The following is a 25,378-nucleotide window of genomic DNA, read 5'->3' on the forward strand; positions in this document are numbered from 1 at the left end:
TCTATACATAACGTATCTATCAGAAAATTCAAAATGGCGGTAAACGGCGGGAAAAGGTGTTCACAGATAAACATGCTGTGACAAACATGTTAAAACAAAACTGTTCAAGGAAAGTTAGGAATGAAAAGTAGTGGAGGAGGAAAGGTAATAAGAACTCTTTCACACGATTAATTTGTTATGGGAATTTTTTCTAATGAGCGTGTTTGCAATACCAAATTATGTGCTTAATTTTGAAATTTTTAGGGCTTATTTGTAAATGTTTCTATGTGTATGTTACATATTTGCCTTGGCGATTTGTTCTTATTGTCGATGTGTTCTCTCAGGCGTCCAAGGCATCTTTGTTGGCACGAGGTCTCCCCACAAAAACTAAGCCACCTGCGTTTAAAAGGTAGAAATGATTCCAGGCAACTGTATATGTATTGCAATGTTGTGGTTTAATGATTTTGTTAGTTTAAAATTACTTTGATCAGTTTGATCTTTATTTTCCATAGTTTCAGATTGTGATAATTATTTAAGACAAATGAAAATATATCAAAGTTGGTCGAAACTGAAAATGACAGAAAACATTTAATCCATATTGGCAACGTTTAAACACGCTAAATAACGTACGGCTGTATTGTGAGGGAAGTTGTAGTTATTAGTTTGTTACACAAATGTTTGCTGCAGTCCTTGAATTTAAGTCAGTGGATGTTAATGAAAAGCAGATGTTGCAGGGTATGATGTTAAACAGTAAATCTGTACATTCTTGAAGTTGATGACTGAGGTAATCGGAAAAACCTTGGAAAGTAATTAGCAAAGTTCATTAGCAAAGTGTTTTTGAACAACCCTCTTTCACAAGTGGTTAGCCCTTTCACTCTTGAGATCCGAAAATTACTTCTCCTGTCTCATAACAAAAAATTTTCTTTTGTTCTTAATTCTCATTGCTCGTCAGCTGTAAGCAAAAGTGCAGAAATTGAGGGGTATTTGAACCCACATGGAAATTGTGAGGTAAAAATTTTTAAACAAGGAAAAAATGGAGACCATTCTTCTTTCCTTCACTTATAGTGTGAGAGTGTTTCCTCATAAAAGTAATTTGCAATTGCTCTTATTGCCTCTGTAAGTGTTAATAATTTGACAAAATGAAGATTTGGAAAATGGATTGAACAATCAGATCTTTATCCACTGACCTAAATTCAAAGTTACATTATCAATATTGTTACTCCTAAGGTTTAAAGAGTTTGCAAGAATAGAGTATACAAATAAAGTGAATTTTCTCAACCATTTCTAGAGTCCCAAAAGGACAACATAAAGCTGTTAAGGAGACCAAACCAGGTTATAGTCTCTACACCACAGATTCAGAAGACCAGGTATGTGATCTTAAGAAAAAAAAATTTTGATAATAGTTTGGATGACTCTTTTTGTGTTTAAGTATATTGATTCTCTCCAAGAACATGTAAATGAAGTTCAGCACTTAGGTTCTATTCAAAATCTCTTAGTCTTGTTGTTGTCTTAGAAGAGATCTTGTGCTAACAGTTAAAACTGTTATTTAACAGGTTTCTTCAGTTGACCGAGGCTTGAACAGATGTGCAGCTCTTCTGTCTAATATACTTGACAATGAAGACAAAGGTAAATAGGTTCTTTGGTTGAGTGAGCAATTTAATCATGGTCTTGCTCTAATCTCCAGAAGGTGGAGTCTGATTACACTTAGGGCAAATCCAGGGGTGGTTCAAGCAGTTGAGTCAAACCCTTTAAATTGAAATAAATAATGTTCAGTTATGTGTGATTTCTGACAAAAAACTTAAATGTTGATACCCTTACATCACTTACAAATACTGTATGTAAACTGTTAGATCTTTTTGTTTGGATTTTCTTATACCCAATGTCATGTGACCAGTTTTCATACTTGGATTGTGCACAAGGTTGAAGTTTGCAGAATGAGACTAAATGGCCATCTTGATCTTCTCTTCACTTTTTTCTGGACGTTAAGCTTATACATCACATTATCAACTCCAATAGGATGGTCCCCCTTCAGCAGACATTTATCAGACTCCCTCTTCACTGAATCCTGGATTTGTCCCAGTGCATGTTTATCATCTGGAGATCAAATATAAAAGACCTTCTGAACTCTAAATTTCCTGCTGATCTAATTACAATACATGATTGTAGTGCTTGTCATGCAGTTCAGGGCTAGTCATGGCTGTAAATACTTCAAATTGACCTTGTGCATCAAGTTTGATTGGGAATGATAGTTTTTTTAATTAAGCCTTTACACCCTAATATCAGTATGCATTTTCTCTGTACTGTTTGGAGAATCCTAAGGTGCTGATATAGAGAATTTGTTCAACAGTCAAGAACTTCTTTAGTTGGTGATCATGTCCTTTATTCTCATGACCTTAAATGTTTGATTCAGGGGTGATATTGTAAGGAGAAATTAGATGCTAGTCACTCTTAGGGGTGAACATTTGATGATCAGATGTACATTTAAGTCATGCTTTTCATCAAGAACTGTATTTGCAGGAGAGTACCGTAAACTAAAAGGTAATTATCTTCCACATCTAATTAGAAAAAAGATCTGGTCATGAAAATTCAGTCAGAGAAATCTTCACTGTGGCTTATGAATTTTCCAGTCTCAAATGCATGAATACTCTCTGAATTGCACTCAACCCAGTCTCAGTGCTGTTGCAGACAGAAAAAAAGGTACCCAATGTTTACAGGTTGCTATGGACTCTGAACCTAACAGGAATTAAGAAGAGATTCATGTTACATTGTTTTATTCAGATGGTACAGCTAAGTCCAAGGTGACAAGTTTGGGGAAACCTGTCAAGTCATCTTTAAAAAGAGCAGGAGCAGCCTTGCATCACCAAGTCAAACCAGACAAGCTTAGCACTCAGAGAACAAGAGTGTTAAGTCGAAAAGTTGTAATTCCCACTGCAAAGACTGATGACAGAGGTACAGGTGACATTTTGTTAGTTCATTGTGTGACATGAATCAGGTACATATACTTATTATCTATGGTAAAGGCCAATTCCATCCACCTATTTTCAATTTTGGGCTTGGTTTATTAACAAATGATGTCAATCAGATTATCTGGTTGTAACACATTTTAGTGGTTCAGTTTAATTATTTACACAATTCAAACAACAGCTGTACCCCTCTTTTATGTATTGCTAAGAATTAAGTAAAAGAAAATGGCCACTTAAAATTTCATGGAGTGCATAGCTTTCAAGTTGCAGTTAAATGAATTTAAACCTACTAAAGATGTTTTCCTTTTAAGTGCGACAAATGAAAACGGTCCAGTTTCTTATCGTGATGATGGAGAAAAATGCTTATCTGCATAGACAAACGTTGTTTCAATTACTTTAGGGACTGAGTAGTTTGTCAAGATCTACAATGTGTGTGTCAAGAAGTTTTATTCTTAGTTTTTAAAGTTTCATTGAAATTTATTTGTACTCCTACGACTTGTAGCAAGTCTTTCGCCATCAAGGCCTCAAGAAGTAAAGCAAGGAACATCAACAGCTTACAATGACCGCTTAGTGTCATCTACACCAATTCTCACTGCAGAGGAGCGACTGAAACATCAACAGCTGCAAAAGCGAGAAGCAGAATTGCAACAAGAACTGTCACAACTAAAGCAGCGTTATGAGCTTCTGCAGGTACTGTGTTTGCAGAGAAAATTTGGAGAAATCACTCATAATAATACTGCTGTACCCATATTTCAAACGCTTTGAGTACTTGATCAAAAGTGACCCCATAAACTAACACGACAACAAAAAGAAAAAAAAGCTTGGAGGGATGTCTGTAACTCCATTACATTCCACCCAGCTGGATACGTCTGGTCGCTTCACGCTGCAGAAACAACCACCACTACGAAGGATGAAAGAAAAATGAAGGAAAAGCAAAACTAAAAAAAATGAAATACGGGGCAAGGAATTAGTAAGGAAAGTCTTACTTGTCTTAATAGCTAGGTAACGTTTGTGTTCAATGGGTTAATGTTCTTTGATGTTCGTGATCATTTTAGAAACAGAACGATCCCAACCACCACATGGAACAAAAACTGCAACTTCAAAACTCGATGATGCAAGAGCTCGATAGTCATCAACAGAAACAACCTTTACAAAGGTCTGCCTGCTCCAGGCACTCAAATGAACGACAGTCTGTGAGCAACTCTGAAAGTGAGAAACACTCAAGGAGACCTTCAGCGCGGAGAAGCCTGGACTATTCAGGTTTCCCTGCAGTGAAAATTTCAGCTAGTGACACTTCTGTTGATCGTGGCTTTGACGAGCCCCAAGTAGGGAGTGTATCAGATACGATGGGAGCGGAGGGTCGTGAGCGTGTTGGAGACGAAGATCTGATGCATAATATGGATGACTCGGTTACGCAAGAGGTTGACACTCCAGGATCAAAGAAACAAGTCAGAATCGTATCACCCTCTGGAAATACGTCACCTCCCGTTGAAAGAGAATTCTTAGCGAGTGCAAGTCCACTTCAGAATGTGTCCAATTCTACAAACACAGAAATTTCTGAAGGGAAAAGAACAAGACAAATGGCCACTCCATCATCTGTTTCTGCTCAGGCAAGCTCCAGAAGAGAAAAGGATGGAATAGAAATGTCTTCTGCTGAAAATCAGGCACGGGTGATTCAGTACTTAATCGATGAACTCAGAGCACTCCTTGGAAATACAGGTCAGTTTGGATTAATTTAGTAGAAGAGAAACTTATAATTGGCGAGATAAATGTGGCAAGTTAATCTATCGTCGTTGAACTAGTTTGTTTTACTGGAGGCAGGGATTCTCAGTGATGTATAGAAGAGATGGCTGGCTATATTTATAGCACCCGAATGGTCAGATCCTTTCCCTAAAACTGAAACTTCTGGGATCTAGTGCCTTATTTCTCTTTCTCCTCCTGAATTCTCCCCAATTTGTTTGTACAATAGGTGATTTGGAGGTAGATCGTTTGCTTAATGAAATAGACGATGCTGTAAAGCTTCTTCCCTATCTCTTGGAGAAAGATCACACTGCATCTGTTTCGCAGGAAATTGAACAAGCAGTACGAGCCTATAAAGTTGAAAATGCTCAGTTAAAAAGGTTTGTGTTGTTTGAGTCTTAAAAGTTTGTTAATACCCCTTTGAAACGAGAATCTAGACAGAATTAACTTTTGAGTGCTGTTAAAAATCGTCGAAAATTTTCTTGCTCGAACATTTTCGTAGATAAAATAGCATCGTGAAGTATGTTCTTTTTAAAATAATGATAAATAATTTTTTCACTGCGCACCATGATGTTGAGTAAAGGTCGTTAAGGTCTGTTAAGATCTTCATGTTGCGTTGCGCTAATATGTGTATTTATTCAATTTGTAGGAAGCTCCTTATTTCTCACCAAAAGCTGAAAGAAGGATCCGTAAAGAAACACGACGACAAATCCTCTAGTAGGATGGATCTTGCTTTTGAATGTAAGCTCATCTGTACTAAAAATTTACTCGTTAGGAAGACTGCGATACGTCGTCTTTATTTATGCAGTTAAGCATGATAAGCGATGTCCTTAAGCAAAGTTAGCAGTGATGTAAGCTGGTGACGAAACAAAGCAAACTTACTCAAGGCAATTTACCCTCGCTCCCAGAGTCCACTCTTTTCCTCCCTGGGAACGAGGGCGAAAAAAATCTACCTCAAAAGTGCATATAAACCGAAATTTTTTTCTGATGATTTTAAAATAACGTGTAGCTCCTGCTGATCAGAGCAATTTCCACGGCTTTCTTCCAATCAAACAAAGACAACAATTGTCACCTCAACAAACATTGTAAATGCTGCTTTTCTCATTGCTATCCTCTATAGCGCACAGCTACCTCCTTTACGACCTGTCTTGTCACGAGTTTCCTGTTTCCTGTTCGGTGTTAGAAGATCCAACCGGCAACCGCAGGATATGAACCACGACTCATATTGTTTCCGTTTTCCCACACTACTGAATTGATTTTATTTAAACCGAAATGCTGCAGGATTTACTCAGTTTTCATTTATGCCATGTGCCTTTTTTGTATCTCAGTGGCAGCTTGCAGGTCGGTGAACAGTGTACTCCAGAAACAACTAACAGAAGAAAAAGACAATAAGGAGCAGATACTCACAGAAAGGGACCGACTCTCGCAGGTAAAAACTCTGATAAAGAATTGATTTTTCCATATGGCTGACACCTAAATAGGGTATGATCTGGTGAATTCTGTGTCCTCTTCCTTCGAAGAATGAAACCAGAAAAGAGTTTTTTTTCAATGGAAGCTCAGTTTGATAAAAATACATGTATGAATTGTCGTTACAGTACCCAAAATGTCGCACATTTTAGATTGAAGAATAACATCTATATGTATTCATATCTTACGTTATCTTTGTTCATCTCAAGCTTGGTCGTTGTACGTTCTCTCTCTTTATTTTTCTCGTCTCTGAATTGTCAGAACCTAAATGAACTGAAAGAGGAGAGAAAGAAGTTTCTACAAATTCTATCAAACAAGGTAAATATACGGTCATATATTCATATATTTGAACTGCAGATAAAGACGTGAATGAAAGTGATACTCGCGGTAATGTACACTACTTGAGCAGTAGTGAAAATAAGGCCTGAAAAAAATTCAGGCCTGTATGGGATTTGAACCCATGACCTCTGCGATACCGGTGCACCGAATTTTTTTCAGGCCTTATTTTCACTACTGCTCAAGTAGTGTACATTACTGCGAGTATCACTTTCATTCACAAACAAGGTAAAATAAAACAAACCATCTCAGTGGGTCTTTTAGTTTCCTCGTGAAGAGGGAAAAAGATGACATTGTTTTCAGTTTAATCAAGTCCTCGACTGATAAAACTTTTCTTTTCCGCTTGGACATGTTACGCGCTTATTTTTCTTTTGACAACTTTTAAAGCTTTTTCCCCTCATTATATCTGACGCATGCTTTCGTTTGAGGGCGTATTAATAAGTTTTTTGTACCCTGCAGGAACAAGATTATCTGAGGTTGAAACGAGAATTACAGCAAGATTCGTCCAAACTGACTGCTGGTTGGTGTATCCTAAATGGCATATTTTCAAACTCGGAAAACACATTAGTCGCCTTTCTCAATGCAACTTTTCTGAAACTTTGTTTTAATGAACCGAACTGATTTAACTGAGTGAAATTGAAACGGGTTTGAGGTGAAATAAGTGAACTTTTTTATTCAGTCTTATTCATCTGCACAGTTATCAGGTTACACCCATTCGAATCAAACATTTTCATATACACAAGTGTGCGCACAAGGAAGGTTTCTAAGGCCAATAAAACAAGCAGTTTTCAAGTAAATGGGAATTTGCAGAGACCTTCATCACATTATATCGCTATATCTCCATCTATAAATGTTTTTTGAAATCCTAATATATGGCTCATTAAACTTTGCCTGTTATGAAAATCGAGTTTATCTCTCTGTAATAGCACAGCCATATTTTTACAGAAAATAAGAAGCTTAAAGCAGATCTCGAAGCTGTTTACCTTTCAACGGAAGCAGAAAAGAAAGAAGCCACCATCCTTGGTCTTTCTTTAAAACAGAAAGATGCAGAAATAGACAGACTCAAAGAACTCACCAGGTAAGTCAAGTTTAATAGTTTTCACTTGCATATTGACCTTTTGATTCCTATTTAACATATTGTGTACACGTCTTATTCTATAACTAACAGAGGGCTTCAACAATCTCTTACCCGCTTGCTGTCAGATATAGAACAGTTTCAACCTAATGGTCCTTTAAGGCTGGGAAGCATGTTGGATAAAGCCATCGCATTGGAAGGTTTAAATGCATTTTTAGGGAGTGGCCTCCAGACCGCGTAAGTAAGGTTTATCTTCTTACATTTTTTTTGTTTCTGAATGGCATGCTCGCGAAGCTAAAAGCAACTCACCAATTGAAACGATTGATGTCTTTGAGAAAAACATTGAACAGTACCTTTGTGCTATAGCCTCCTATGCTATGATCCGGAAACTTTAATGGAAGGTGGGTGTGTCATCTCTCCATTTTTTCCTTTCTTCTGTTTGATTTGAAAAAGACTGTAATTTTCGAGTTCAAAGTTCTGAATTATACCTTTTATGGTGTGCCTGCTTCTATTCCTTTTGAGACGTGGTGGCGCCCCATTCATCTATCAAGGCAAAACTGAAAAGAGGAGGCTTCGATTTCTGAATACAACCGCCACATTTTTAGAAAAGTGGTTCTTGTTTTCGTTATCACAAAGCGGTCAACTTAAAGGCAACTTATAATTTCGAAGGCAGTCTAATGTGTGGACCTAACTACTCTTCAGAATTCAAAAATGGAATTTCAAGAGAAGAAAGTAATATTTGGTGTTCTTTCCTGAGCCGACCTTCTGATTAAATCCTAAATTTTCTTGTCGCCAACCGACGATATACTGAAGCAGCACGACCACCGACTTACGGGTCTAATTCTTCATTCCTATCTTATGCCCTTCGATTGCACTGTCTTTGGACGACTGGTTGACCCAAGGCATCCGCAAAAAATGCTTTTGCATTAATTTTTTGGGCAAGCAAAGTTTACTTTGTCGAAATGTCAAAATACTGATTCAACAGTCTGTACAGTAATTAAAAGAATACATATATTTTTTTTCCTTCAGAGGCCAAGCAACGACCCTAGGTCTCTCCCCTGAGGTTTTACAACTTGCAAGACGAGATAACAGAAACCCCATATCTCCAAGTCGGCCCGAAAAAGCAATTACTACTCCTGAACAATCGCCGTCGTTCAGTCAAGGTGTGGTATCAACGGGGAAAGTTTCCAGAAAGGGTAATGATGTGAAATACAAAAAACAGTTACGATTTGCGGACGCTACGCAGAACACCTCTACGCATGCGGATGGAATTGAATCATGGGGAGACGGTTTGAAGGTAGAGGACAAAGAAAATGGCGGGGATTTATCTTCCCTTTCATCAGGAGAAGAAGAAGATTTCAAGAGAGATTTAGCGAATCTTGACGCTAATATTGCAAGGATACAGAAAAGTTTGCGAGAAACCGCTTATAGAACTTGACATAAGCCGATGTTAAGTCGCAGTCTGGAAATAAATTAACTTGTTAAGAAGAACTTATCGAAGTTTTCAGACAAGTCGCCCATTTTCGCACACATTCACATTATGTAAAAGTTTGTTAAATATATACTTAATTACTTTTTTAAACGTATTGACTTAGTTCTCAGATGCTGTATAAGAAACGAGGGAGAGATCCCATCTTTTCGCCTTTCTCCGCGTCTATGTTATTTTCGAATCGTCCTCTCCGTTATCCCAGCCAGAGCACCACGCGGAAACTATTTTGGGGCTAAGAAGAAGTCCTTGAGTTTTGGTCCGAAAAAAGAGCACCAACTCGGTTTGTGCTAACAAGTTGCTCGCCTCTTGCTCAGATTTGTCTGCTAGGTTGAGCGTAATGTCACATACAGACCAAGTTTTCCGAGCTTTTCCTACAAGCTTTTTGTTACGTTGCATTATGCCCGTACGTTTGATGCTGTATGTTTGATTTTTTTTAAGTGGGCCGTGCATAATTCAATTGGAGCATTCCATATGATTCCCATGTTAGACTTCCCTTCTCTAACTGGAAAATGCATCAACTGAGTGATACTCAGCTGTGACGGATCATGTCTTGCAGGCGTCCAATCATGAGAAATTAAACGCCAAAGATACTCAGGCAGGAATCATTGCTTTTCTTCTTTCTTATTTTTTACCCTTTTTTCATTAAGTCGATAGATGGATAGAAAATTGCACTAGAGGTTATATGCTTGCAGCGTTCCTTCAAAAACTTTGAATTTTTTGTCGCAACTTACAGAGTTACGATTTACGATATGCAAGGTTGACGGATAGAGGAACAATGAGGCAATAATCGGCCAGATTCACAATTCTGTTTTGCCCAGGCAGTAGTCTTATTAGCCGATCTGAAGTTATATTTGCAGCTGGTACTTCTGTAAACTTGTCTACGATAATTAATTCTTTCCGCAATCTCAGATAACAAAATTTTTCACGAATCCAGTGATCACGAGAGTCACTTTTCATCTCTTTAATCACTATGTAAAAGTTTGAGAATCTATTACAACGGTGTTATCTATTTCATTTTAAATCAATATAGTAGCATTGAAGGAGCCCGCGGCTTCTCAGTAACGCGGTTTATGGTAAGTAGCGCGCGCGACGGAACGTTTAAGTCACATGCATTATGATGTCATTCCAGTAAGTTCGACTACCCTGCTCGTGAAAATCTTCAAAATGCAAACTCTTGTTTAAAGAATAAAAAGCAAGAATGCGGAGGCAAAATACAAGAATACCAAAAAAGTACTTCTAGATGTTTGAATTAGTTTCTCTTAATAGCGTTTGTTATGTGCCCCTTCTTCTAAAGAAACTCAAGAGAAACTTCTGTGAACCGTTACAGGTATACGGGAAGATTCATGAATGTTCATTTATCAAAAAAGTCATTGGGAGATAACAAGCCATCTGACAAGTATCCTGAGGCTTTCAGAGAAGCTATCCGTAGCACATCAATCCAGCAGTTCCCAACTGAAGGCGGTCAGCAGCTTTTAGGTAAAGATATTTTTTACCCATCAAAACAAAGTATGGTTAGATTCAAATGACAGTCAATTATGAGTGATAGTAATTTCAACTTAATTTCATGTTATGAGGGATGGTCTGACCAATAGCGTCGAAATTCAGTTATTTAAGCTCTTATATGAAGTTTGTTTACCTTAAGATTTCAGCGCATCTAAAAATGTTCTATCAGGTAATTGCACTTAAACTATTTAATTTAGAATATTTGCTTGGTATTTAACAACTATTCACCAAAGTGGAGATGACTAGTAGTGGCCAGGCCGCCCTGTTGCGGTGCTGCCCGCTGCGGCCATGAACCGACACTGAGGTGCATAGTTGTTCTAGGATATGACACTAAAATACTGAGATGATATAGCACAAAAAGATGATTGTAAGTCCAACGATTACATTATTTTCGGGTGCGAGTTGCTCGGAGGTGGATAGCAAAGGATGTTTGGAGTTGGAGTAGCCAATCAGAGCGCGCCTTCACCATAATCCACTGTTTTAGTATATACTAATTTGAAATACAGTTCATAATAAAACTGTATGAATTGGAATGGGCGTTAAAGACAAAACGGTATTTGAAACCCCAACAATGAATTGATTAGTTATTAAAAGACTCGTGTAAGTGTTTGTGTGTCTTTTTATGACTTGTCTCTTGGATTCTTTATTCACCTTCTTCCGAAGGAAAGCCTCAATCAAAAGTCCCATGAAAGTTTTGCTTCGCAATTTACCATCTCTAATACAATTATGATTTCAAAACATACATGAATGTAGTCAATGAATAAGGAATGAAGATTACAGGATGATACCAACTGTGGAAGACAGCGACGTAAGTCTGTCTCAACTTGGGTTCAAAAGACAAAAAGAAGCATTCTGTAAGCGATGTAAACTGAATGAGTTTTTGTCTTATGAAGATGAACATAACATGTTATTATTGGTATTGGTCGTTGATTCTTGGTTAAGGCACTTGTACTGTGATTAAACATATTTTCAACCATACTTTTAATTGCCACCAGTTCCGCATTTTTATTTTAGATCATTATGCGGCTCACGCTGGATGTGGCCTATCAAAACTCCACCCAGCCGTAGCGTTGAATTCTCTTCGTGCAGACTCTGAGTTCAACATCAGCCTCCCCGCTGCCGGTGAAACGAGATTAAAAGCGCTGCGAAAGGCGGAGTCGAAACGACAGCAAGATGAATGTATGGATGAACTGAAAACTGTTCTGGAAAGAGTGCGACTAGCTATGGACGAGTTTAACACAGCGCAGGCCGAGTTAGAAGTTCCGGAAAGCCCGGATCTGGAATACGAAGCAGAAGAAGAAGAGAAAAGGAAGCGAAAGAAGAAACTGAAGAGAAAAAGGAGGAGAGAGCAGAGAAAAATCAGACATAAAAAAGCTAGTTCAAAAGGAACCCTTAAAGGGCGGGAGAAAAATGCTGAAGAGAAGTCGGCCAAATCAGAAAAAGAATCAGGGAGCTCTAGTGACGAGGGAGATGAGGACAGCGGTGAAGAGCAGGAGAAAAATGCTGAAGAGAATTCGGCCGAATCAGACGAAGAATCAGGAAGCTCGAGTGACGTGGGAGACGAAGACAGCGGTGAAGATGAAGACAACGATGAAGACCAAGGTGCCGAGGAGGAAGATAGACAGGGGGAGAACTGGACCATGACGGGACAGATCAAGCGTAAAGTATCTCAAAGGATGTTAGTAAAGGTGGGCATTGTTATTCGTTATTATAGCAATCAGTCAGTTAAAATACATTCTAAGGAAGACTCGTCTCTTCACGGTCTAATTTGTGGACCAGGCTCAACACAGGGACCCAAAGTAAAGAGGGCGAATCAAATGTATGTCCTCTGCAGGTACTTTCAACGGTCGCGGTCATACCATGCTTCCTTTGTAACTCTCTCTTATATGAATAACTGTGTGGGTCAGGGCATTATGGAAAAGTTGATTTGACTATTTATTCTGATGAGCGTGTATGGAAAAGAAGAAAAAACATTGGTCTGTTGGAAAAGTCACTTTTAAGTTTAGTGGCTCATATTATATCATATCTGCTTATTTTATTTTCAGCTATAGTATTTTAATACACAAGCTACATGATTCTTTTGGTGGATATTTCGGATGAGTCCATTTACCGAAGTTAGCAAATTTTTGCTGATTCTATTTTGCGGCTTTTTCCTGAGGGAATCTTTGCGGATCGAGGGAAATCCACAAAATTCTCAAAAATCAAACGCTCCAAAATATTTATGCAACTCGGCAATAGTTTCACTTACACTTACCAAATAAGTTGGCTCCTTCTATCCCCTATACCGACATTCTAAAAATTATTAACAAATCAACAGCAATCAAAGCGCCGCCGAGTTCAAAAGCTTATTACGTCTTATATGGATCTTTGTATCGAAAGAGAAGATATTATACGGCAAATGCAGTCGTGGATCGAATCAACAGTTGACGAGGAGCTTCTCAAACCAGCTCGGATCTTCTTGTTCAGCCCTGATCTTCTATTGGATGATCTGCCTCTTGGTCTTACTTCAGATATGCAAGCACACGGTAACACGTTAGTGCGACTGAAGGGTATAGCTGACTCATTGGGGATTGGGACGGGTTCGATTGAAGACGAATCGGACGAAAGCACACCACAGGTCAAAGGTCAAAAAGGGCTTCGCATCGTGAAACGATTTTCTAATGGTATTTACATTACTAAACTTATTTCGTTGAGTAGAAAATCTAACAGCTTTTCACTGAATCTACTTGAAACCTTGGTTTTAAATGCGTTTTGCAAGCAGTATGAAATTCTGGCATTTGTAGCGTGCTGGTGGTAAATCCTGACTTCAGTGTCAGAGACAAGAAATCTAATTTCATTTGTGAGGAGGGCGGAGCAAAAGGAAACTCTAATGGCCATACAGTGCAAAACGTAAAACCATGACTCCCCTTCCCCCCTTCCCCCTTCCCCCCTTCCCCCTTCCCCCCTCCCCCCTTCCCCTCTTCCCCTCCTCCCCCCTTTCCCACTTCCCCTCCTCCCCCCCTCTTCATGTTAATGGAATGTACGACCTTTTACCCGCGGAGAACTTTTGCATGGAGGTCAGGGGTCACTTGAGTCAATTTGGTCGAGTCTTTATTTGGTAACAAACATTTGTATTTTAATTTTCTTCCCTGTTGATGATCGAACAAAAGTGAACGAGAAAAGCAGCTTTCTACTGAATAGAGGTTGATCTAGTTTCATTAGTTGTGTAATCTAATTTATCATTAATGTTTTAGTGGAGGAACTCGACATTGGAGATAACTGGATGCAGGTCCAAGGGGATGTAGATAAGATTCTTGAGCACGCAATAAAAACTGCTCCTGTGCGAACGGTTCGCCTGAATTTAGAAGTCGCCAGAAAGTACTTTTCATTGATGACAAAATTAATGACTAAGAGAAATGAAACCATTCGTCAGGTGAAGTTTGGAATTTTAATTTATGTGTTACTTCTGGGTTATTTACGAAGGACCCTGTTACACTTCCATTTTTTCTTGCAAATGACATCTTGTATACGCAGCAATTTGTTGGTTGTCACCGTCTTTTGCGAGGATTTCATTGCCTGGGCTAAATGTGTTACTTCTTGGTTATTTACAAAGGACCCTGTTACATTTGCAATTTTTCTTGCAAACGACATACAGGAATAGAGATAAATAGATAAACAGTTTATTTATAATGACTTTGCAACTGGAAAGTTGAAACACACGAATATTACAAAATATAATATCTATGATAACACTATAAAAAGCTATTAGTAGTTTAAAGCAAGTTTGTATAAAAAAAATGTTTGTACATCTGTTACGTTTGTAAATAAGATATGTCGATTAAATATAAGATTTCAATAAAACGGTATAGGCTTTAAGGGTATTAAAGGTGATAAAACTGTTCAGAACGACTTTAACAAGTTAACTTAATCCTTTATTGTTCACTAATTTTTCAATTTGGGTTCATAGTTGGACGAGAAAATTGTCGATCTTGAGTGCAATGTAGTAAAATCCAAGAAACAAAATGAAGAATTAAGGAAGAACAATAAAAAAGCCAAAGTGAAAGCTGAAAAACTTCAATACCAGAATCAAGACCTGCAAAACAACGTGGTAAGTACGTCACACAAGTAGCAGGATGTTCCAGAAGCAGCGCAGATGACCCTCGGCCAATCTTTATTTTAACTACCACCACAAAAAGAAAGATACACGGAGCTGTGGGGATCGGGAGGATTGGGGCTACGTGCTGTGGGATGGAGAACGTGGGAATCTACGATTCCACTTATTTAATATCCCTTCTTTGGGAACTAAATCGACTATAACAATGATTTTCGTGTTATTCTAACAGAAAGAACTGCAAAACATGATCAATAACCTCAACGAAAAGTTGGATGCCTACAAGAAAAAAGAGTCACACGGTTTATTTAAAAGTAGCAGTGAGTCCATGGCAAGTTCGAAGGAAAGCATAGAGAGGGTTTCGGTCGTCAGTCTTGTGGATGAACCATCACAGCAGCTCGCTCCAACAGGAGAAAAAGTTTCCATACAGACCCCTAAACCATCTAAATCGAAAGTTGTTATTGAGAGCGATTCCAGAGCTCCAGTTGCTGCGCCAACCAGCGAAGAAAGTAAGAAAGAAATATCTCAGCTGAGAGAGAGATTGGAAAGAATACAGGACGAGTTAAAAGTCGAAAAAGAAAAATCTACAGCTTTCGAAAACGAATTCGTAACACTACAATCAGAAAAAGTGAAAGTCGAGCAAGAACGAAGTGAACTGGAGATAAAGCTGGAAAACATTCAACGGGAACATGAACGGGCAGTGGAAGAATCGGTTGGAAAATTGGAAGACTTGGAAAGGGAGAACAAAAGGTAATCATGACAAGCTTTCCTCCTTCCCACAGGAATCTAATGTATTTCAGATTACTCGGCGTGAACTTAATTCCCAGCAGTATGGAGAGTTAGGGTGTTGATCGGCCGGGGAGAGAAGAACCAGACCGGAGAAGTTTGAAACTAATACTAAAACTGTTAAACTTATGGGCATACCACCAAGAAAATTGTTCATCTATGGTTAACTCTTTAACTCCCATGAGTTTTATGAGATATTGGGAGTGAAAGAAATATTAAATGAATTGAATAACAATCCACACCCACTCTCCACTTAGTAGCATCGAAATGTAAATGAATTTGGCCAGAGGCGAGTGTCAAGTCCCTCTTTCTTTTAAGTTTTCGAGGTTGTCGACTGAAATGGGGGTGTTTCGACATTTTTCTTGCTTTGTTTTTGTTACTGTTACTGGTACATAATACAAGTATATTCAAGTATATGAATATATAAAGAGATTCCTTTTAAAATAAACAGGATGACTGGCGAGATAGAATGCAACGAAGAGATGATCAAATATCGGGAGGAAAGACTCGGTCAGTTTATGGAAGAAATCCAAAGCCTTGAGGAAGGAATGATGTCCTTTCCCCCCACTCCTGCGACAATGAGTGTCGCGAGCATGGCGGGGACAACGCGGCGTGAACGCAGGAAAACCTCATTGCAACTGGGTCTAGAGCCACAGACAGCACGGCAAATGGTTGCTAAAGTAAAACAACAGTATGAGGCTGAACTACAGAGTCTAAAAGATCACCAGGCTAAAGAAAATCAACGACATCAAGCTGAATTACGACGTTTGGAGCAAGAACACAAGAAAGACCTGCAAAATATCCACAAGGAATCCTTGCAGTTACTACGAGCTCTCAACAGATTCAAAGACGGTGTCGCATCGCTACTGGATAGGGAGAGTAAGTTTAACACGGTATTTATAAGTCTCTACAGTTACAGAAATGGTATTTCTTCTTTGTGTTGCCGTAAAAGGTTTTTCTTGAAACAAACTGAAGAATTTAAACCCACATCTACATATACCTATAGCTTTCGGTTTTGTCAGCTGATCAAAACCTTAATATCATGCGGATTGTGCATGACAGGACTCTAAGAAATTGAGTCCTAAGCAGGGGTGTGGAACTGCGCCAAGTTAGTGAAAGAGACTTATGGATGTCAAATGATTAAGATGAACAAAAACAGAGACAATCACTTAAGAAGTTGCCAAGTTGCTCTCGTTAGCTAGTGGCGTGTGCCATTACCGTGCGTGCGAGTGGCATGGATCGGTGGAAGTCACATTTTGAGGGTTTTTGTCTGAAAGTTGGTATTCTTGTTATTCGAGCGATCAACTTTCAAAAGTTTTTTTGTGGTTGAAAACGAACATGAACAATCAAACAAATGTATAAATAAATAGATAAATAACTAAGGAAATCAATTAGAATTGACGCAAATAAACTTGTAAAGATGCTAAAAATAATCAGTTGATGGTAGCCGAGGAGTTGTTTTCTCACAAACATGTCATATTTATGTTTATGTACCCTCTTTCTTTCCACAACGAGAAAACATCAAACCCTCTGAAGATTTCACTCGATCAGTAAGAATAAACTTTATCGAATGAAGACGTCGGTAATGTTTTCTTACCGGTCAGTTACAACTGATAGGGTCAGAGCTACTTCACTGAGTACTAAAAGCAATTTTCTCTTTCTTTAATGGATCATGGAGCTCAGAAAAGGCACTTGAAAGACACCATCCGCCCAGCTACCTAACCGCTAAACCATGTTTGAAAAGCAACTTGACATCTGTAAATAGTTCCTATTTCTTTGCCAAGCGGATGTCCCTCTTCATCTTATTTTCATGTGTTGATCTTTTTCTTTTTCTTTTCTGAGATATGGGTGAAGAGGCGCATAATATTCGTGGTCATGCGCCACTTCCGCTGGACGAGAATTTTGGGGACACACGACAGATGTTAGCGCGCATGGCTATCTTGGCCAATGAGATGCTGATTTCAGTGGAATTACAACTTTCCAGGGGACTCATGAGCAAGCGATTGGAATCAAAGGTAACAACTGAGCAATTGGAAGTTTTCTTCAATAACCTCTAGGAAAATGTGCAATGCCATTTGTCTGTGAAAAGTACCTTGTTAGCTACGGTTTCCCATCCGCTTAGAAAGGACATCTGTACAAATCTCCTTCTAATTCGACCGTGCATGCGCGAATATTATGATAACATAGCTTCACTACCTGTTCGCATACAACAGCGTAGTCCTCAGTCGTACCTCAGAGTGATTTGACGGGAGCGTTTACCAGCATAAAAGGGGAGTCAGGTTTAACGTCCTTTCCCCGCGATTTTCAGTGCGACATATTTCTCCCCACCTATTATCGCCTTCTAGAAGCGAACAAACAGGATTTGTTACGAATCTACTCAGTTCTCATTCGTATGGTGAGGTCTGAAGAAAAAACCAAACGGTCGCTGGTATAAGTATCTTTCCTAGGCATTTCGTGAAACAAATGTCTTTTCTAGCTGTGGACAGCAGTGCAGTGATACTATACTCTATACTCAGAGTATAATGTCTGTAAGCGAAGCTTCATAAAAACTGTTAACTCTCACTCTCATAGCTAAGTAGCGGACAGTTTAAAAAACTACCTTATTATCTCTTGTTGTTTTTGTTGTCTTGTTTTACTCAAAGGATCCACATATGGGTCGAATGGATCAGTCAACTGAGAGGAAAATGCCGAGGGATCATGGCTCGATTGCGCGAAGAGGAACACTAGGACAGCTACGTATTGATGGAAAACAACTAGAACTTCATGTGTGGAAACTCTTGGAGGTAAGTTTGAGTAAATGAAAACTAAACTCACCGAATTTTTTCTTTAGTACTCCAGAACAGCTTTTCGTAAAAGTTTTCTTTGATTCTTAAACCTACCGGCCTATATTACTAAGTTGTAAGTTGGTTTATCCGTAAAACGCCTCGAATTTTAAACTGCTCCCCGGGCCTAACGTCATAACGTCATTATAGTTTTGCGCTTAAAATCTCTGGCCTTGTTTCTAAAAGCTTTTTCAGTGCCTTTTGTTGGTCTCTGGTAGCTTTCGAGGGGCAACGTACCCAACTTAAAATTGAATATTTTCTTTCTGTTACTGAAAATGTTAGGAGGGGAACCGACAAGAAGTTATGGAAGTCGTCAAAGAATTACAAACCAAGGTTTCAGAGGTAGAGCAAACAGTTGAAAAAGTTAAAAAAGTGGACGAGGAGAAGATACAGAAGAAAGAATCACAGTTGCAGAGAGTTTTGAGAAGGGAATCAGAAACAAGAAAAAGCGTAGACGAACAAAAGAGTATTATAAAGAACTTAGCTGCCATTTGGAAAAGCCGCAGAATAGGACAGAAGTATATTCGCCGTGAGGATCAGCAAAGAAACCTGGAACTGCTGCAGCAAGCGATGAAAGAAGATCAACTTTCAAAAGAGTTATACGAGGTAATGTCATCAATGTACAACTGACAACTTTGTATCCAATGAACGTGCTCCTTTAAAGATTGATTCAAGTTGAGAGAGCGTTTAGCTTTTGATACAGCTCACACCCACTTTGGACAGAAGGCTTCTGGAAAATTTTTAGAGTAAAATACGTAAGAGCCCCCGTTTGGCTTAAAAATATACAGGAATGTTCGTCCTTGGACATTTTCTCTTCCTGGAAGCCCACAGTTCTTCTCGAGCTCTGGTCCTGGAAAGCGTTCTCTTCTCGCAACACGTTATATTTTCTTGCCAGAAGATTATTGTCTATTCGTTTCCGAGAGACTATCAATTTTGATCCTGAAATAAAGTTGGGTCAAATTCACTTGAAATAAGACTGGGTTATTTGGAATCAATAGTCTTGACTTGTTGCTCCATTAAGATTGTATCTGTCATTTAATTTGTAGTACTTCTCTCTCTTTTTGTCCCACACATGTTAAGTCTACAACAAAACTGATCAAGCAAGCTATGGATTATCCTCGCAAACGCTTCATTGAACTAGTTGAGAAGTACGTGTATTACCGACGCGTCAAAGAAATACAAGAAAACGTGCAAAAAATGCGGAAGGAATCCAACATCAATGAAAGAGTACTGTTGGCTATGAAGGATGCAGAAGAGAGAATGATTAGAGTAAGCTACCCTCTTCCCAGTACCCATATTCACAACGTTCATAACGACATATATTTTTTTTCAATATTATCATTATTAACATTATTATCATTATTAACCTCGGTGTCCGCTTATGGAAAAAGTTATTGTAATCCCTGGCTTTGAAATTACGCCCAATATACCGATACCTTACTTGAGAGGAAGAGTCGTTTCGGGTGAGGAGCTTGGTTTCATTTCAGCAACGGCTGACTTTCGATCCTACCATTGTCTGTCCACTCTCGCCAAACAGAAACAAAGACTGCACAGTCAACTGACGTAGCGATCTTTACTAATGATTGTCAGTCGCGTAGAAGGTAGCCTGCCTTCAAGGGACTCTTGCAGATGTTCTTGTAGGCCCATACTCGTCACAGCCTCATAAATGGCTTCGTGTCGATGCTTTATCTCATACAGCAAAAAGAAACATGGCGGCAGAAAAAGGAAGAGTTCATCAAAGCTCGCGCAGACGTTTTAGAAAAGCTGCATAAAGTGTAAGTGTTCTCCTTTGTCAAAACGCTGCCTTAGATACAGTATCAAATACATGATAATTACCAACGCTTTGTTGACCTTGTTTGATCTTATAACTTCCTATTTGTCTGGATTTCTAATCTTGAATCTGGTCCTGTATTTAAGAAACTTTTCCTGACTCATTTTATTTTTTCCGTTAGAGTGTAGTGTCCTTAATTTAAGTCTGAAATCGCGAAAAATTCAGTCTACAAACAATTTGAAATTAATAAACATGTGGGGATGAACAGTTTGATCGACTGACTTTTAAATAAGTATTTCAAATGCTGCTTGCCTGTGTGATGAGTTTTTCTATATTGGAAATGGTTTACACATTCACGGGTGATCGGGCATACTTGATTTAAACATCAGTATATATTTAACAATTACTCTTATTAACTTTTGTTGGCAAAGAAAACCTTATGATCCCTTTGGGAAAAGCCGTTTACGAAAATCTAGACAATTACTTTCACTAATAAGTAAGTTGAGTAGTACATACAATCTCTCCAAGGGAGGGGTGGGGGGGGGTATGCTGAGGACGTTTTCTCAGAATTCTTTTCTTTTCTATAGTCTTACTCAAGTTCATGAGGAAACTGGAATACTTCTTATTAAGCCGAAGGACTTGATTCCACGGCTGGAAGATATTAGAGAGGACGTGAAAGAAATCAAGGAAGACGACATTTCGGCTGCTGCAAACATTCCTAAGCTGCGCGCAAAACTTCGTAAAGCAGAGCTACAAGCTCAAGTGGCAGCAGAGAAGGAACCACCCCTGTCTGATGTGGAGGGTACGTGTGCAACGCGTGAGAGGGGCCAGGAAGCTTCATGGAAGGTTGGAGAGAAAACTTTGTATTCGGATATGTCACATTGTTAATTACATCTGTAGGCGTAAACCAAGGAGTTGAATCAGGGGTCAGGAAGCGAGGGTGCTGCAGCCCTCAGGAATGAAAGCTTGAAAAGTTTCCGAGTTAATGCTGATGTATGTGCGTAAACACTCCCTGCGAGAAACACCCAGAGTTAATAATGTTTGCTTGATGGCCTAAACTTGCCAATTAATTCTCTATTAAGTCAATTATTCTATCAGTGGTTATAGAAGTAGTTTCCCATAAATTTAGCATCGTGTGAAGTGTGTCATTTTTATCTGCTCTTCTTCTGAGGAAACTGACGTAGGCACGCCTCCAACGACAGCAAAACACAAACAAAGCTCTCTTACTGTGTAAAATTCGAGGCCATTAAGCTACTTTATCTCTTATTTATCTTGCCAAAACTGAAGAGTGAACTTCAGACTAACAAGAGAACTAGATTTGTTTTACAAGAGTTACAAATCGATCGAAAATTTATCATGGAACTTTTCATCAAAAACGGCTTGACACAACAAACGAAGCAAACGAAGGCTAAGACTTTTGATTTTTGTTTTGTCTCGGAAAACAACTGCTACTTTAAGAACGACCATTTTACGAATTTCCTCTCTGAAAATTCATTGAAGGCTAGAGGTGATCCCTGCAAGTCCTCTTTCGCCTCACCAGGGGCCATTACGGACATAGAACAATGCCTCGTATTGTTCTTTTAACACCTCAAGAATTCATAGGCGCTCTGTTTGAACAGAGTTCGGCCTCTGCATTATGTCTTAGGTGTGTTTGTCTTTACACACTTTGGAGTGATTCAGTTTCAGATCTACGGATTGTTTGGATCTAATGCGTTTTTCTTCTTATTTTAAAATGCGAGAAAGGCTTGAGAGCTTTCCCGACTCTGGAGTGAGAAAAGTTGTTATGGAATTATTTAGTAATTAATCTATGTATGATGATTCCAAATTTTAAATTACTTCTAATACTTTCAATAGATGTGGGAATTATTTTTTGGCGTTTTTGGTTTTCATGCTGTTTGGGTGTGTTTGAACCCTGAGTTCAACACGTTTTTTCGTGTGATATTTTGGCAGGGGGGAAAAGACGTATATGAAGGAACCCCTATGTCTGGCCATGTGGCAAAATACAGCTGGACCAAGTCAGAACCGATCAGAACGCTCTGATTTACTCCAGGACTACCTTGCAATATAATAAATTGCATATAATTGTACATACCTCACAAGTGAATAGTGCTTTTCGCGCGCGCTGCTTGGCTAATTCGGAAGTTGATATCAAGTACTAACACCTCCGAACAGCCGATGAGACAAAATCACGCGTCAAGAGTTTAATTTCCGAACATTTTTCGGTATTTTCGTAGAAAAGGTTGTGGTTATTCATCGTGGTGAAAAACAATAAAAGCTAAGTTTTTCGTTTGTCTCACGATGTAGTCACGTGTGATGTAGATCGCGACGTTTCGACTGCATACTACTAGTCTTCTTCAGGCGATGAGGTCGACTGGTCATGCGTGATCTTATAAAGCATGATTCTCTGCTCTGATTAGTTGTTATTCAAAAGCTCTGATCGGTGCATTTCGATCCTTGCTGTTCACTTAGAGATTTGCTCCCTCGGTGGTCCGCTGTCGCACGGCTCTCCTGTTCTGGAGTTTCTTCTAAAAATAAAAATAAAAAAAATTTTAAAAAGTAAAATAAAAAAGAGGAAAATTATTCTAATAGAAATTCCAGAAGTGTGGATGCCCAAGATCAAAAAACACAACAAGTGCTTTATAAGATCACGCATGATCAGTCGACCTCATCGCCTGAAGAAGACTAGCAGTATGCAGTCGAAACGTCGCGATCTACCTCACACGTGACTATATCGCGAGACAAACGAAAAACTTAGCTTTTATTTTTCGGCATATTGAAAGAGATAAACTATTTTTTATCTGTGTAGTAAACACTAAGACAGTTATTCACCTCAGCGCCGTTGAAAGTAGTAGATATTCACCTCGTAGCTTCGCTTAATATCCACCACTACTCACTGGCAAAATCATTTGAGCTGAAGCACAACAGGTGCTAGGCCTTCCTTTAAGCAGCGAGACGTTTACACCATGAATTGTTTTCATTTATGAGTAATAAATGTGCTCTAATTCCAGGTCCTGTCATCGCTTGCTCCTGCTATGGTCACTACACCAAGAATATTGGACATGGATATCAATCGCAGTCGTGATGTAGCTAAGGAGTAAGTTCATCAGTGCTCGTGCAAATCGAGCTTAGAACGGTCGCTCGTAATACTTTGTTAAGAGAGGCGTTGTTTAACTTGTAAAACGTGAAGGGATAACCAAATCTCACGGTTGTTACGATGTCTAAACAAGGGTAAACCAAGAGTAAAAACACTGTTTGATGATAAAATTTAAAGAATAATCACTCGATTGGTCCCTGTTGTGGTCCAAAATTTTTCTTGCTTTGAAATTTCTTCCAAGTTGACAGATAAATTCTGTATAGACTGCTACTGACTGAGGAAACATGTTAAACCATCCATAATTCCTTTGAAAAGAATTGAAGGATGAACATGTGGACAGATGTTCAGTTCTCCATGCTCTAGATTCTATACGAATTTTAACCCATACAATTTATTTTCACCTATCATGTTTTCATTAACAAACATCTTTCACCTGTAATGAAGTATAATTGTTGAAAAAGAAACGATTATGCTTCACTACGAGTGTATTTACATAATGAATGACGGCAATCTTCTCTAAGTGAAGAAATGATCCTTGCAGGTAACCATCTTTTTCCCCTCTCCCAACGTGTAGTTTCGTGGCTCGGATGGTAGTAACGCCCAACTAATGTCTTATCTGGGAGGCACGGGTTCCAACCTGGATTTTTTTCAGGCTTCTTTGTGGCTATTTCTTTAATCAATTTGCAACTCATGTTAGATTATCTTTTTTCCTATGTATTTCATCTATAGGTTAAAAAAACTTATTCATGAAAATTGCGCCCTTTTTTAACAGCATCCTCTACCATTATTTTTTTTAGAATTTTGACCAACGTAAGCGAAGCTTCAACGACGTCCAAATTCGTCAGCATTCCTCCAATGAGGTTTTTCCCTATGCTTTATGGTTACTACAAACAGCCTCACACCGGAATCCGTAGAACGAGAAGCGAACCTGCTCAATCGCGAAAAAAATCTGTAAAGAGCTTCCGATCCAGAGAAACATTTCTTCCTCCGATAGCTACACTTTATCCTGAGAACGACCAGACATAGGATTCTTAATTATTCAGAAAAACTTTTAAAACTGCGATTTGGATTTCGTGAAAACATAGAAACATGTAAAATAAAATTTTTTTAAGTCGTTGCAGACTTTTGTTGAATAAATAAAGAAACACCTGTTTATTGAAGAATAAAGGACAATAGTCCTAAAAATTTTTGTTTGAACAGTTCTGAAAAAACGCTTAAAAATAAATGCATTTTTAAACTATGTAGTTACAGTACCCCACCCCTTTTTGGTACCTCATCATCTTTTCACCCGGATTGAAGTTGTGACATCTGTGGCACATGGGAGATGTCGTGGTGTGATCACTTTATTGAATTAAAGCTTGCAACCAAATGTTACTAGTGAAACAAGCCTTTTCCGTTCGACAAAGGAGAATGACTCCTACTAGAGCCACTTTTTAGCGAAGGTATGCAGTCCCGCGAGTGGAAATTGTCGCCTTTTCACTGTTTATTCTGTCTCACGCCGAGGGTGGCTCATGGCCACCTTGGAGGAGTGTGCCTTTGCAATTCATTCAAGCTACTTCTTGAAACTTAAATGAAGATCCGAGATTGATTATTGTGAAATGGCCAATCAAACGTATTTTGAAGTCAAAGTATCCTTTGAAAGGTTACTCTTTTATCAATTTTGTTTTCAACTACCCATTATTAGGCAGCTCACTTTACCATCTACCTAACACGGAATTGATATGAGCGAGTAGCGTAACCAATCAGATCAAGAGGCAGCATTTGTGATAGGACACTAGTAGATTAACCATGCTTGTTTAAGCTAGTCACATTTCCCGTGTATTTGAGAAATTAGTTTTACTTGCAATTTTCTATAATAAAAAAAAAGATGTGTCAGGGGGAAATGTCTCAATCTAAATAGATACCATGGCCACGGGTTACCGATCAAGCAAAGCTAACGACGGCAGTTTCGTTCACATTCATTCCTTCAGTGAGGTCAGTGTGCGGAGTAAAACCATCTTATACAAAAATATTAAGCAACAATCAACATTATTTTCTTCAAGGAAGTAATGGTGAATAAAAGCCCTCAACATTTTCAGCGAAAACTATGAATTGTTGTAATAGCTGACAAAAGGAAATCGTCTGTGACGCACGTGGTAAAAAAGAAAAAAAAATTCGCCTGCGAAAGACTTTTACGCCGACCTCCGTGGTAACTTAGACTTGTTTATTTTTCTCGGAAAAGAGACAGTTCTCGTCGTCGGAATATGCATCTTTTTTTAATTGA

The 25,378-nt window shown here is 38.7% G+C and overlaps 2 protein-coding genes across 3 annotated transcripts; both read left to right on the plus strand.

Moving 5' to 3' along the window:
* Window positions 1–5: 5 nt before the first annotated feature.
* Window positions 6–9,142, plus strand: LOC113677358 (uncharacterized). Of its 2 annotated transcripts, none has more exons than XM_027194175.2 (15): window positions 6–144; window positions 324–388; window positions 1,268–1,346; window positions 1,533–1,605; window positions 2,758–2,928; window positions 3,445–3,632; window positions 3,998–4,661; window positions 4,912–5,062; window positions 5,332–5,423; window positions 6,011–6,111; window positions 6,411–6,467; window positions 6,945–7,005; window positions 7,431–7,563; window positions 7,654–7,797; window positions 8,590–9,142. In XM_027194175.2, the coding sequence occupies exons 1-15, from the start codon at window positions 121–123 to the stop codon at window positions 8,996–8,998; spliced, it is 2,412 nt and encodes an 803-aa protein (XP_027049976.2). In that variant the 5' UTR covers window positions 6–120; the 3' UTR covers window positions 8,999–9,142. The 2 variants fall into 2 exon arrangements, with proteins under 2 accessions (XP_027049976.2, XP_089049118.1); XM_089192992.1 differs by having other exon boundaries at window positions 13–144; window positions 2,758–2,934.
* Window positions 9,143–9,181: 39 nt separating this feature from the next.
* On the plus strand, window positions 9,182–24,270 carry LOC113677365 (uncharacterized). The gene is made up of 15 exons (XM_089192986.1): window positions 9,182–10,525; window positions 11,567–12,240; window positions 12,870–13,215; window positions 13,786–13,964; window positions 14,499–14,639; window positions 14,875–15,392; window positions 15,880–16,307; window positions 17,271–17,443; window positions 18,071–18,211; window positions 18,533–18,856; window positions 19,331–19,519; window positions 19,949–20,025; window positions 20,609–20,867; window positions 23,030–23,115; window positions 23,913–24,270. Exons 1-15 carry the CDS (start codon window positions 10,393–10,395, stop codon window positions 24,139–24,141), a joined length of 3,897 nt encoding a protein of 1,298 aa, XP_089049112.1. The 5' UTR covers window positions 9,182–10,392; the 3' UTR covers window positions 24,142–24,270.
* The last annotated feature ends 1,108 nt before the right edge of the window (window positions 24,271–25,378 follow it).

This window comes from Pocillopora damicornis, chromosome 14 (genome assembly GCF_964200805.1).
Source record: "Pocillopora damicornis chromosome 14, jaPocDami1.2, whole genome shotgun sequence".
NCBI classification, from domain to species: domain Eukaryota; kingdom Metazoa; phylum Cnidaria; class Anthozoa; order Scleractinia; family Pocilloporidae; genus Pocillopora; species Pocillopora damicornis.